This window comes from Lolium perenne, chromosome 3, assembly GCF_019359855.2.
Source record: "Lolium perenne isolate Kyuss_39 chromosome 3, Kyuss_2.0, whole genome shotgun sequence".
Taxonomy (NCBI): Eukaryota; Viridiplantae; Streptophyta; class Magnoliopsida; order Poales; family Poaceae; genus Lolium; species Lolium perenne.
The window spans coordinates 142,952,228-142,966,633 of NC_067246.2; the positions used below are offsets into that span (position 1 = coordinate 142,952,228).

A 14,406-nucleotide genomic window follows, 5' to 3' on the forward strand; every position below is an offset into this window, starting at 1 on the left:
TCTACAGGTATTTGAAGGCATTACTCCTTATTTAGTCATGTACCAGTAGTAAGTTGCCCACACCCTAAAGCATTGCTCATTTCTTCAAGATTAATATATCTAATCATGTTCTAGTGATCCTCAAGTATAGACAAGAAACCAAATCTGGACGCCTGTGGTTTCAAAATCAGGCGTTGGACTTGTACATTCACTCTCCATGAACAGTGAGTGAGCTGAGCAGCCTTTTAGAGCAGAATCAACGCTCAGTTTTTTTCTTTTGGGAAAAAGGAAATCTGGGCTTTAAAGTTTAAAACAATTCTGAAAAAATCCTGGATATAATCAACAATACATTTTACTTGTCTGCAAAAGTATGAAAAACATTATATTAATAGGCTTGGCAAAAATGCAAAAGTGTGGATCAGTGTGTGGTGAACAGTTCATATATTTGGAACTTCCAGAATTTGCACATGTGTCATTTTTGCTCAGCCCAGAATAAAAGGTATTTCGAATTGAAAATATCCACTCTTGTACTGTACATCGTTGACTACATTCAAGACTTTTTTTCGAATTTGTGAAACTCTGAAATCAAGTTTTCAAAATTTCGAGTTCACTGTGGCACGGGCTAACAGATGGTTTTTGACATACTAGGCTTTCCACACTTTTCCAATAATTCCTGCTTTTATTTAGAAGACACGTATTCACAGACTGACCACATGGCTTGCAGAAGAGAAGCCCTGTCAATCAATTATTGGTCAGATAAGATTGACACCCTATGATCCTATCAAGCAAGCTGGTTTTTCTATAAGCTTACTTAAATCTTTCGAATTTTTACCGACCGGTCCTTTGGATGAGGCATCTTAATGAATCATCGCATGTGCAGCAAGAGCATTTCTGGGTTCTCCACCATGCATTTCCACTCGTTGCAGAACCTTGCAACCGTGGCACCGTCAACAACTCGGTGATCTGCTCCAACAGTCACCTACATGTCATACAATGGAATGTTCGAGTAAGTGCAAGTAATGTAAGCCCAGGGCTAGTCAAAGCGTGTACATCAATGATCATACATTGATTATTGAAGAAGGATAGACGTTTCCTTCATCATCGAAGCGAGGGAGTTTCTGAATGCGGCCTAGAGCAATTATGGCAACTTCAGGCAGGTTGAGAACCGGGGAGCCAAACTTTCCACCGATGGAGCCTATGTTGCTTAGCGTTATGGTTCCATCAGTGATATCTGTGCTGCTTAGTTTGTTGTTCGAGGCCATCTCATGTAATCGTGACAATTCCTTTGTAATCTGGTGCAATCATGTTGACAAATTTCGGCAGGTAAGCAGGAAAACAACTATGTCCAAATGAAGATATGATTGGATGGACTACAAACGACATGTTGTCTTGTTTCAAAAAAAAGTAACAATATGTTGTCAAAGGGACACTAGTTTAGCCAATCATCGAAAATGGAATATTGAGTTTGATAAGCCACCCAGCTGCAAATTATTTCAAGGTTTGTCTAGGGTCTTATCTGAATAACACAGATAGCATTCATTTAGAACTCTGAGCACACAAATTTATCATGGATTTACGGAGAAAAGAAGTTGCTGCTAACCTCCAATATATTAAGTGACTGAACTTTCTTGATGTATGGCACCACTAACCCATGTTCTGTAGCCATAGCTACCCCAATGTTGTGGGATCCTAGACAAATAACAAACTAATGTCATGATACTTTCAGTACAAAAGGTGCCTTGCAGAGAATTAATTGCATAAACGTCTTTATATGGTGCACCATGTAGAAATAACCTAACATCAGTATTCATAAATAGGTACGATGCTTCATATCTTATTGCAGACTAGCAAATACATAAAATGCGAACTCATCTATAAGACACGGTATTTGGAAGACATTCAGCCGAACTGCAAGATTTGGCAGGTGGCATGTCCTGGTTTACATACAGGCGCACAAAAAACACCTTTTTACATACAGTTCATATTGAAGTACTCCCTCCATTCCAAAATAAGTGTCACAACTTTGTCAAAATATGGATGTATCTATAAATTGGAATACTTCTAGATACATGCTTATCTAGACAAAGCTGTGACACTTATTTGGGAACGGAGTAGTACTAGTTAAAACTCGAAATGGGAGAATGCGAGTATATCTTCTGCAAGGAATTTCCATACTACTACAGTACTATCCCCGAGTGATTCATTTCCCGGATGATGGAGACAAGAGAAGAATGCTGAACTCAAAGATTGCATACCTTTGAAAATAACTTCATTCGTTTCTTCAATGAAAGAACTATTCAACAAAGGGTATTTACTTAGTGCCATAGAAAGAGATTTAATGAGGAATGGAAGGAAGGTGTGCTTTATAGTCTGATCTTTATTTTCCTTTTGAAACAATGCCTTAAGTTCTATAAGAGCATCACATTTTATTTCCTCCAGATAATGAAAATGTGGTACTTTTGCAGCCAGGCTCATTGATTTCACCATTGTCCTCTGGTATCCCCTGGAGAACGGCGTCTTCCCGTTATAGACTGGAGAGGTTCTATATTTGATTAGCAATATCAAACAAGGCTATAAAAAAATAATGTCATACCTGAGCAGAATTCTCTTATCTTCATAAGTATGTGTTTCCAGAAATGATTTTCCTCCCACCGGTAACTCAACTTGACCAATGTTCTCTTCCAGAGATGATAGCGGCTCCTGGCAAAGACCCTTGCTGGCAGCGTAATTCAACACGTCTTCTTTCAAAATTCTACCATCTTTTCCTGACCCTTGAATATCATTTATGTTAAGCCCATAGTGCTTCACTAGATGCCTAACAGCTGGTGTGGAGAGAGATCCACAAGGAGCATTGCCTTCACCGAAGGGACTCGTAGAACCCATTCCAAGTGAAATGTCAGAGGATGAAGATATACTATCATGAGATACAACTTGGCTGTCGCCCACAATCATCTTAAGTAAAGTTTCACCAACCTAAGAATCATAGATTGACTTCAGAAAATCAAGGAGAATAAGTCCAACAGATATACTGATACTTAAAACAAAGAGCATAATAGAGTTGTCCACAGTATTCCAGGATGTCTGTTGAAATAAACCATGAAAAAGGGTGACATCTATGAGAAGTAACCTAAGCTACCTTTACTATGTCACCAGGGGCAAAGTGAATCTGATGTACTGTTCCCTTGAAACGACTTGTTATTTCAATAGTTGCTTTGTCGCTTTGTACTTCACAGAGCTGCTGAAATTCATCTACTTGGTCACCCTGCAAAATAAGCAAGAAAAAAAATCCATATATATTGTGACGAAAAAAATGACAGAACAGATTGTCGGATTATACGAACATTCTGCAGATTATATGCAGCAATATCTTAGTGGTTATTCCTGAATTTGTAATTACATAGATGTTTCTTGCCATTAGTTTCTTAATTTATTTACCAAGTTTAGCAACATAGAGGAGAAGAGGACTTTTAATGCGATGAAAGAGATCCTTTTCAATAAATAAAATAAAATATGAAGCCATACTTCGGAGTCGGTCCATGTGTCTTATGACAGAACACTTCACATGCCAATAGCAAATCAGTCAGGAGCTGGGACATAACTCAGATTCCAGCATATTCAGGTATAGGTGTTCGAATGAAGACAACTTCTTTTTGTTGCCTATACATATGACTGCCTTGTGCATGCTGTGCTTTCTTATCCACTTTGTTAGTTTTTATGAGACACACCTATTATCTGTCTCGCTATAGTTGATTGTTTAGTTAAAGTTTTTTTTTTTGCAAATTAAAATTGGCTAAAGAAGAATTGTGTCTGTGATGTACTTTCTTATGCTACATGAATAAGCAGGTAACCAAGCATGCCCTTTTTTGTTTTATAGAACAATTTACAATTGAATTAAAAAAAGTTGAGGAAATAAAAAAATTACATGGTATCTTTGCAAAGATGTAATCCTTACCGAGGATAACCTTGCAAAGCACAACTGGCATGGGAGCTTATGGTGTTGTTTTTGTCATCATCACGAGACAATCAAAATTCTGTTCTTCCAATGCAAGTTCGCCCATTCTATATCTTGTTTTCACCACGTAGTGTTGCAAATATATTTGACAATTGGTTATGTGGAGATTGGAGAAATGGATACTTTTATTCCACATGGCGGCATAATCTACAGATCAGCTCCACAACCTTAGGCGCTTTATGAGTCTTTTCTTGTGTCGGTCTCTTTTTGTCATGTCCCCACCTACTTCAAATGTGGAGATGGACCCGGATGTCGACCCAGGCTGATTACAGCGTGGGCCAACACCCCTAGAAGGCCCAAGAGGGCGAGTCTTGTGAGTGAACCCTAGTGTGTGTGGGTCCTAACTGTAAGGGTGAGGTGAGTTTTAAACCTCTGTCTCGTCTCTGTTGGAACTATGCTTGGAATGAGTGATATGATCTGGATCTGGATCTCATCTCTCTTCCATGGTTCCTCATCCCCTTCTTCCTTGTACCGCACGAAATTCCCGATTCTACCGATTGATTGTGAGCGATCCGTTCCCTGGGTCCTGACATCTTGGCATCAGAGCCTTGCAACGCTTGGAAACTAATTTGGAAAAGTTGGGCGCCCCCGCGGGTCAAATTCTTCCTATGGCTGGCCAACAAGAACAGATGCTGGACGGCCGACCGTTTGCAACGCCGAGGCCTCCAACACAACCCTCGGTGCACCCTGTGTGATCAAGAGCCGGAGACAATGCATCACTTACTCATCACATGCCCTTTCTCGAGGCAAGTGTGGCATGAGACACTATCCTTGCTACGACTATATGCCGGCCACCTGATGGAGAGCCATCGCTCAACGAATGGTGGCTCACGGCCAAACTTGCCACGCCAAAACCCATGCGCAAAGGTCTGGCCTCCGCCACGCTTCTAACATCATGGATGATCTGGAAGCAGAGGAACGCCTGCACCTTCGACAACGAGCGGCCCTCGATCTCTGTAACTCTGGATAGGATTAGGAGTGAGGCGGCGCTTTGGGCGAAAGCCGGAGCACCTGGTCTTAAGAGACATCATCCCAACCACCTGGGACGTGCATTAATCCCTGTATCTTTAATTCTGCACTAACCCTCTTAGGAGGCTTAATTGTACTCTTCTTCTTTGCAATGAAAAGAAACGCAATGTCATTGCGTTTTCTCGAAAAAGAGCCTTGGATTCGCTCGCGGCGCTCATTATCCTCGAGTTCAATCTATAACATCCACTGCGAAAGGTGCTGTCCAATTTCAGTTGGACGGCGCAAAATACTGAGCAGGGTTAAATCAGATCAGAATTGAGGCACGGCGCCATCGAAGCCTTCTACCGTCAATTGTGAGCGATCCGTTCCCTGGTCCTCACATTTTTCCCCTTTTGTTACGCGGCTATGTGCATCCCAACTATGCAGATACCGGGTGTGACCCTTGTGGCTTGTATCGCCTTGATGCAAACTTTCGAGTTTAAAAAAGCGCACTTAGGCCCTGTTTGGTACAGGAGTATTAGCCAGGTTTCCAGTGTATTATCCCGGCGCAATATTATTACACACGAAATCATGAGTTGGCCGTTTGGCGGGCCGGTTTACGCGGGGCTCAACTCCAGAAAACTCCCCGATACACGCCGGATTGACGTGTATTCGAGACGCTCCCAGTCCCTCGCGTTTTTTTCTGCGTTGGTGACGCTGACGCTCGGAGCGACGCCCCATCTGCGTCCGTGAAGACCTCCACTCCGGCCCATCTGCAACCTGGAAGGCCACCGCCGGATTCTAGCTGCTCCGTCCCATCAACCATGGTCAATCGATTCTACTGTATCTTGTACTTGATCTGGACTTTCTTAGCTAGTACTGATTCGGGTTCTACTTTTCAATCGAATGAGTCACACTAGCAGACTTGAACTAGTACTCGAAAATTGCTTCTTTGTTTAGCTGATTCTTTGTCAACTTTGATTTCTGAATGTATCAAGTACTAGTGATTGCTCTTGGAGCATAAACTTCTAAGTCGAAGAGATTTCACTTCGTAACTTGTCTGAACTGTGAAAAAAAGTCTGCTGAAATTCAAGTTCATATCCCTGCCTTCCAAATAGAAAATCAATGAAGAGTATTGACGAGTGAGGGAATTTTGGTGTAACAAAGTGTTTTTGGTGATAGGGGTGTTTTCACCCAATCCCCTCCAAAAAAAGACTCTCAAATACTCTGTAAAACACTTTTGCCAAACAAGGCCTTACCGGATTTATTTTTTGGAGAAGCTGGAGTAAGTCCTAGATTAATCTGTAATGCACCTTGTTCTCTGCAGATCAAATTACTGAACCCAATGTAATTCCTAATAGTGGTGTAATGTGATATTCCCAACTAAATAATAGTTAAACGTTGACCCCCAGTCAATTCACGTATCAAAGTTCACAAGGAAACAAAGAACAGGCAATCGGACCTCAACATTTTGTGTGTGTGGAAAAGGCCTAATGCCAAATACCGGTTGATCCAGCTGCAGAGGTAGTGGGCACGGCACGGGGCACCCCAATTGGGAGTAAAATGAATGGCCCGATTTCCTAAAGCACAATTCTTACTAGAAGGAAGCATTACAAGGGGACAGACAGAGTACAAGCAGAGGAAGCGGCATCAGACTTACCTCGGTGACGAACCAGCGCAGCAGCTCGCACTCCGCGATCCCTTCCCCGGTCTGCGCCAAGGGCACCTCGACCAGCTCAGCCACCTCCCCCGCCGGCATCTGCGCAGCAGAGGCATCGCTCGCGAACCACCTGCCCCTCCCGGCCAACGCACGCCGCCACTGCAGGGCTCAGGAAAAATCAAGACCAGACGGACATAGGAGTGAGGGGCAATGGGGAGGAGGGCGTGGTACGCTTACGTCGTCATCGGGGAGCCGCGCGAACGAGGAGGATGCGGCTGTGGCAGCGAAGCGGAGCGGGGAGAGTGGCAGGAGGAGACGATGCAGCGGCGGCGAGGGCGCTGTGGGTCTTGCCAGCAGATGCGGCAGCGGCGGCTGCTTCGTGGGCCGTGGGACGACGGGGATAGGGCGGGGCCGGAGGCGGGAGTTGGAGGCTAGCCGGCTCCAGGCCATGTCTCTGCTTCGTCTCGTCTGCTGCTCCTGCAACGGGGTTTGGAATTGCGGATCGGTAGTGGGTTGTGGATGAGAGGGAGGAAGAAGAGTAGTGCGGGGCACTGCAACTGAGCTTGCAAGAGTTGAGAACTGGGAAAAAGGCGCACTTCATGAAAAACATGCGCCAAACAGGCCAACGCCGAACTGTACGAACAGGATAGAAGCGAGCTGAGCTGCCGTGCAAATCCACTCATTAGCTAATCTGACTCAGCTTGTAAGGTCATTTCTAACGCGCCGATCCATCCCGCGTCGCGTGTCCGGATGAATTCTGGTGGACAAAAACGCGGCTCAACACCGCGACGCATCCAAACTGTACGAACAGGATAGGAGCGAGCTGAGCTGGCGTGCAAACCCACTCATTAGCTAATCTGACCGAGGAAATGACCAGCGGCGAGAAACTGCCCAAAACTGTAATTTCAGATTAGAGAGTGGATTTTAGATGTATTATCATTACAGACCGTTAATTTATTTCTTGATAGATAAAAAGGTTTCTTTCTTTCTCCTTATTTTACCTAAATCTCAAAGCAAAAGTGTTCACATTCTGAATATTCGTTCGAATAATTTTTTGAATATAACAACAATTTCACCGACGCATCTCATATAGTAGCCGATAGCATTGGTCGGCACAGTTGTATGGGACGCGTCGACATGAACTATGTATAGGGACATCCATTCCACACCGGCGCGTGTCGCCGGCCACATAAATGATTTTTCTTTTTTACTAAATTACAATATTTTGCATATTTTTAACAATAATTCAAAGTGTTTAAACACACAAATAGTTTTACACACGCATAGTTCAAACATACAAAGAAATTATTTATATGATAATTCAAATAAATTGCAATGCAATATGGTCAAGAATCATGCGGCATTTCTTCTCCTCACCCAAAAATGGTTAACTAGATCATTCTAAAATTCAATATGACTACCTGCGTCTCGAATTTCTTGGTACATGTGGAGGAAAGTAACAAATCGGGCTGGTACCTACTCAACCTTGGCAAGATGTCCCTGAAAATCAAATGGACTATTATCAACCGTTGCCGCGCCGCGTTCACTCTCGATGATCATGTTGTACATGATCACACAAACGTTAATCACTTCTCACATCTGAGACTTCGACCAGGTGAGAGCAGAGTGCCGAACAATGGCAAAATAATGCTGGAGCACACCAAAGGTCCGCTCAATATCCTTGCGACATGCTTCCTATATTTCACAAAATAAGCTCTTTTTTCGTAGCAGGTTCTGCGATTGTCTTCACAATTGTAACGTGTGGTGGATAGATGTCATCTAAATAGTAACTTTTGTTGTAGGCGCGGTCGTTGATCTCAAAGTTGATGGCCGGAGCATGTTCCTCAGCTAGGTTTGCAAACACGGGAGAGTGCTGCAACAAGTTAATATCATTGTGTGTCACTGCCATGGCAACGAAAATGTGCCAAATCGAGAGGTTATAGTCATCCATTGCCTCAAGTATCACACTGTACTCTCCAGTATGCCCCTTGTATAGCCCTTACCAAGCAAAAACTCCAATACGTGGATTCGAGTTGTATCTTCTGTACTTGATGCTCTTAAATTGTCTGGCCCAAACACTGTCACCACTGCCCAGCAAAACCTATAGACACTCTCGAAGCATGTCGACTCTAACATGCGCAGATAGTCATCGACTGCATCTAGGGGGGGCTCCATGTGCAAGACAACGCATAGCCAATTGTTCACTTCTGAACTAATGAAAATCCCCACAAGCCGATGCAGTCTTTCTTGCACATGACATATGTGTCATACCATCTGACGCCAAACACAATCCGCATGAATAGGTCCTTGTTCATCCTAAATCCATTGGAGGTAGTGCCCTAGAAGTAAATAATAAGGAGTATTTACTATTTATATTTCAAATAGTTCATCATAGTTTCATGACATGCTATAACTGAATCAAGCGGAAACATTGATACATGTGTGCTATTGTAAACAAACAAGGCTCCCTGCTAAGTACACATGTACGAGCTAGCATATTATGGTCAATCGTTGATCGAGGTTTCCCGGTCATGGATGCCTACGGCATTGACAATGGGTCATATCATTGGATAAATGATATGATGGATATTCCAAATATATAAATATTGTAACGAGACCAAAGTCATATCAAGTTCAACGTTACGATATTTATGAAAGCATTGTAACATAATCCTTAGACTGTGAGGCCATAGCAGAACCACTGTCACCGACTCCTGCTTTGACATCATCAATCGCTACTTTATAACACGGTGGTCATAAAGGTGCCGCTCGGGTATTCCAATGGGATGGGTTGAGGCGTATAAGAGTGGGATTTGTTCATCCCATTGGAATACTTGACATATACGTCTTCTTCACGGATGTGCTTCCTGCGAAATAATATGTCTAATACGTCTTCTTCACGGACGTGCTTCCTGCGAAATAATATGTATAAACTAACTTTTAAACTAGCTCCTTCTTCACGGACGCACTTTCTGCATCTTCTTCTTCATGGACGCGCTTCCTGCTCATCATCTCTACGGAAGAGCTAGTGACGGTCGACGCGTTCGACGAGGTTGTGTACAACTCCAACGAGTAGTCATTGATGTCTTCGCCGTCGTCAGTGCACGCATGCTGCGCCTTCGCCTTCGCCCAGCCCCTTGCCTCCTTCTTTACCGCCGCCTCCTCCGCCTCCAGTCGTCTCCACTTTGCATCTTCATCCTCTTTCTTTTCCTCCTCCTCGTCCTGGCCATCGTCGGCAACGACGTCCCCCCTCATCCTGGGCATCGTTGGCGATGGCCTCCCCCTCCTCGTCCTCACCGTCCGTCGGTGGGGAGCTAGAGCTGCTCGGTGTGGCAGCTCTATCTCACCAATGGCGCCATCCCGGCGGTTTCCCCTCTCTATCGATGTCCGATGGCAATGATAGGTTTCTCATGGCTCAGTCGTAAAGATGAATGGCGCAAGGCGGTTGTAGATCCTTAGCGCAGACACAGGGGTCTTATTAAGCGGGGATTAATGGTGGCACATATATCGAAGAGGGATGCGGTTGCTCTTCCACGGCGGTTCGCGCTCCATTCCGGCGCTTCGCTCGTCGATCGACGCGGTTGCCACTCTAGCGGTTGCCCTCCCCGGTAGTTGTTGTGCTTACATTCGCGCCGGCTCGAGCCAAGCTCGCTGTCAGGCGAGCCCGTGGGAGAAGCGAGCGGACGCTCGGCACGACCGCGCAGCGTCCACGAAGATGCAAACGTGCCACATATTTGTGTCGCGTTTGCGTTTTCGCGGACAATCCATACACTATGAGTCGTCCCACTGAAGCAGGGTGTAGACGTATTTTTCGTCGCGCGGACGCAAACGAACGCGTTGGAGATGCTTTTAGACTTCTCATCCAACCGAAAAACCCCATGATGAAGACATTTTCTAATTTATCAGTAGAGCTGGAGTATGTCGCGCCCAAATAGGGACAGTTTCTATGGTCACGCGAGGAAAATGATGCAGCAGAGCAGACAGTGTGTCTCTAGACAAGCGAGCGGAAAACCAACGCGACGCAAACTGTACCTGCTCTGAACAAAACTGAGTTGTCCTCGAAACGTGTGAGCCAATCCTTCTATTCTTTCCAATTCCACGTACCAAAGTCCAAACCAAGTCTCCTTTCCATATTTCCTTCGCTGATTCCACGCGATTAAGAAGCCAACCCAAGTCTGCCTTGTACGTACGTACAAGGAAACCCAGGAGCGAATTTCCTATCCGATCTCTTCCACGCGCTCGTGCTCCAACGCGAGGATAATCCCACCCAGAAAACGCGCCCGTATGATCCCTGCAACCAGCGACGGTCTGCGAACTGCCATCATACTTATTTTCTGGAAGATTTGGAAGAAACGTATTGAGCGAGTCTTCAACAAGAAATCCTTCATACCCTCGGTGATCATGCAAAAAATCAGGCAAGTTCTTGCCGGCGCGAAGGGGCTAGCGGAACTCTTAGGCTGATCCTTTCATGTGAAGGGTTGTTTTCTCCCCTTCTTCTCTTTTTCTTTAATGGCTTCAGCCATTCCCTTGTTTGCTTCTCCTATGTCAATATAAGGTAAAAACTTTTTACCCGTTTTAAAAAAAACGAATCTACCCATGCAAAAACTTGACGAATTACTACCAGAACAACTCATTTGCAAGAAAAAAATACTACCAGAACAACTCGCCAACAACCTCGCCGATCTGAAAGTTGCCTCGCTGAAGAACAATCCGCAGCCCAATGAACAGACAAAGCTCGTTGTGATAAACCTAAAAAATCTGATACCACATGGTAAGGATCGACCTATGATCGGTAAAAAGTTTCCCTCAATCTTTCATAGCGAGTCAATAAAATAGCAAGATACTAAATATTTCAATCACGCGATAAACATAACCTGAAGAAGAGGAACAAATTCCAGCAAGCGACATGATGATGATCAACACGCCTTATAAACCTCTTCCTGATAATTCTTGATGCACACAAAAACCTTCACATAACTTTATTCAACTGGATACCCGGCGGTGCCGTCCCCGGAGGGATGGTACACCCATCGACAAACTCAATCTCTAAACTCTCAAAATTCTGAACCCCCTAAACCCTAGCCATTGGTTTCTTTATATAGCAGACCAGAAGACTAGTAGGTTGGACATGCCCAAACCGAAATCCTAAGCGGCCCACAACATGACCTGGCTAAAAATAATATGGACAAAAATAAAACATGCAACCGGGCCAAGTACCTACATGATTCGGTCACCTCCATGGATCGCCTCTACCTTGGTGGAGTCCTGAAGTTGGGACTCACCTCCTCCTTCATCGGAACACTCGAGGTACATGGATTCCCTCATCATATGTATTATGCGTTAATTAAGTAAATTAATATTAGTTATATATTATTTAATAATAAAAAGGTGCAACCCACCTTAATGGCCCTCTCCAGGAGGGGAGCCCATCAACATTAAGTGTCGTCCATCCCCCATGGGCTTATGGGGGGCTAGGTTTTGAGGAAGGGGGCACATGGGCCTTGTTAGGCCCAGCCGACCACCTCCTCCCTTGCCCCATCTTTTAATCCCATATTGCTAAGGCATGACTCTCCACCCCTCCCCTTCCCCTTATATATAGTGGAAACATGTGGAGAAAGGAGCGCACACAATTAGGGTTGAGAAAAAGGAGAGCCCACTTGGGCGCCTCCTCCTCTCCTCTCTCTCTCTCTCTCTCATACGTGGTTCCTCGAAGATCTGCGCAACCGCTTTCAGTCTACGAGGGTACATCACCGAAACCTTCTCTGTTACTACATTACTCCTAGATAGATCTGGGCAATCGAGTTATGGTAGTTAGAATTTTTTTGTTTTCTGCAACGAATCCCCAACAGTGGTATCAGAGTCGATCTATGTGTAGTATGCTTGTACGGTTAGAACGCATGAGTTGCATGTAGAAATCGATTCTATAATTGTTACCCTCTCACATGTGTTGCATGTAGAAATCGATTCTATAATTGTTACACTCTCACGTGTGCTTGTTCATTACTACGACATTGTTTGATGAAGCGGCCCCGACCGACCTCACGCGTACACTAACGCGAAATTGGTTCTGCACTTGACACGTGAAAAAACTGTTACTGCTCAATCTTCGAACTCGTGAGACATATGGATACTAAATAATAACCTCGTTGAGAAACTACAGTCACAACCAGTATTGCACACGAGGCATGGATCCATATCCCTCGAGGCAATTTTTTTTTTTGATATGGATCTATTTATTGGACATATTTGCAGAATCGACAAGATGACATGCCCATTGTTAAATATTGGACATATTGAATGCTAGAAATTTGGCGAAGTTGATATTAATATACGTTTCGCCAAAATATTGGCACTCATTTTGAACCTGGAAAAAATCTAGGATCTCACAGCTCATCAACTAGCACATTTGGGCTGCCATGCATCAACACCGAACCACTAGCATGGGACTCGGAAAATTTTACCAAATCCACTAAATCGTAAATGTAATCAACTAGCACAATTTGGGAACTCACATTTCATCAACTCACTAAATTAACTATGAAGTTGCTCGCACAATCGGGCTAGCAATCATCCAAGTCCACTAGCATATATAGGACTTCAAAAATTGTATTAATCAAAATCAATTAAATACTGTATAACTAAGAAACTAGCAACTTACCTATATCTAAATCTAGTCAGCTAAATCCACTAGCAATGTAGCATTTTTTATGAATCAGAGGTCACAAACGGGATGGGATGATCAAGGGAAGCGACTGGGAGGAGACATAGACGCGTCCATCAACGGGGAGGAGGCAATAGTGGAGGATCTAATAAGGACGAACAACGTGTCTGTGGAGCAGGAGGCGGCGGTGGCGCGTCTAGGTGGTGGTGGCGGCGCCCGAGCCATGCTTTTGAGAGGGCGCGCGAGAGATAATGTGTGAGTGAAGCTGACAAGATTAACTTGTCAATGCCTACAGATTGTAGACTTAGGGTTTCGTAGAAAGTAGAGGGCAAGTAGATCTCGAAGGTTCAGCCGAAAAGGTGCTCGACTATAAAAAAAACTAGGGTGTATATTGACAATGGAGTCGATCCTCTCTTCCTCCCTTGTCTCCCCTTTATATAGGATGTGGAGCCGAGGCTTTCGTATCGTACAAGTTACAAACTCCGGGAGACTATTTGAGTTCTTCCCGTATAATTATATGACTCTTTATTCCTAATCTAGCTATATCTTCTATATCAATGTTTATTGGGCTTCCGGGCTTCAAAAGCTTCGGGCCGTAGGCCTCCAAATATCCTCGGGTACCTTATTCGGTAGGCCCATTGGGGATGCCTATGTTAGTAGGCCCCGAGATTTTGTTTGAATCGTAGAATCAAGCAAAATCTTCAATGTAGAATCAGATCATATCTTTACATACCGATGAGTCGAATATTTCCGTTTAACGTCTATTTTGTACAGGGATTGTGGTAAATGGGGCTGGTTCATCTGACGGATCAGGTACCAGTTAACTGCTCTTGTGGCAAACCCGCATAAACCTACTTCAAGCTCAAGTCCCTGGAGTTGAACTCGGGATACTGGCGTAATTCGACACGCGCCGCTTAAGGACTTATCGTGAACCAAATTCCAGTTATATTTTATCGAGTACCTAACGTATCCGCTAGGATTTTTCTTCGCGTCTGTTGACACGGATAAAGTAGTAGAGCGCATTCGGGTGCGATACCACGACACATAGGACGGATCCTGGGGACTTACCTTCGTAAAATATTACGACATCCAGAGTTTTTACCGCGGCGGACGCGCTCTGAGAATATTTTGTCGAGTGCCTTTGTC

The 14,406-nt window shown here is 44.3% G+C and overlaps 1 protein-coding gene across 3 annotated transcripts; it reads right to left on the reverse strand.

The window, feature by feature from the left end:
- Window positions 1–469: 469 nt before the first annotated feature.
- LOC127293461 (lipoamide acyltransferase component of branched-chain alpha-keto acid dehydrogenase complex, mitochondrial) lies at window positions 470–7,160 on the reverse strand. 3 transcript variants are annotated; one of them, XR_007845854.2, is made up of 9 exons: window positions 6,837–7,160; window positions 6,600–6,758; window positions 3,116–3,241; window positions 2,573–2,952; window positions 2,235–2,482; window positions 1,580–1,668; window positions 1,044–1,271; window positions 791–958; window positions 470–713 (listed from the first exon to the last, which is right to left on the reverse strand). XR_007845854.2 is itself a non-coding variant. In XM_051323095.2 (9 exons), the coding sequence occupies exons 1-8, from the start codon at window positions 7,047–7,049 to the stop codon at window positions 845–847; spliced, it is 1,557 nt and encodes a 518-aa protein (XP_051179055.1). In that variant the 5' UTR covers window positions 7,050–7,160; the 3' UTR covers window positions 470–713; window positions 816–844. The 3 variants fall into 3 exon arrangements, 2 of the variants coding, with proteins under 2 accessions (XP_051179055.1, XP_051179054.1); XM_051323095.2 differs by having other exon boundaries at window positions 816–958; XM_051323094.2 differs by having other exon boundaries at window positions 470–958; window positions 6,837–7,159.
- Window positions 7,161–14,406: the final 7,246 nt, after the last annotated feature.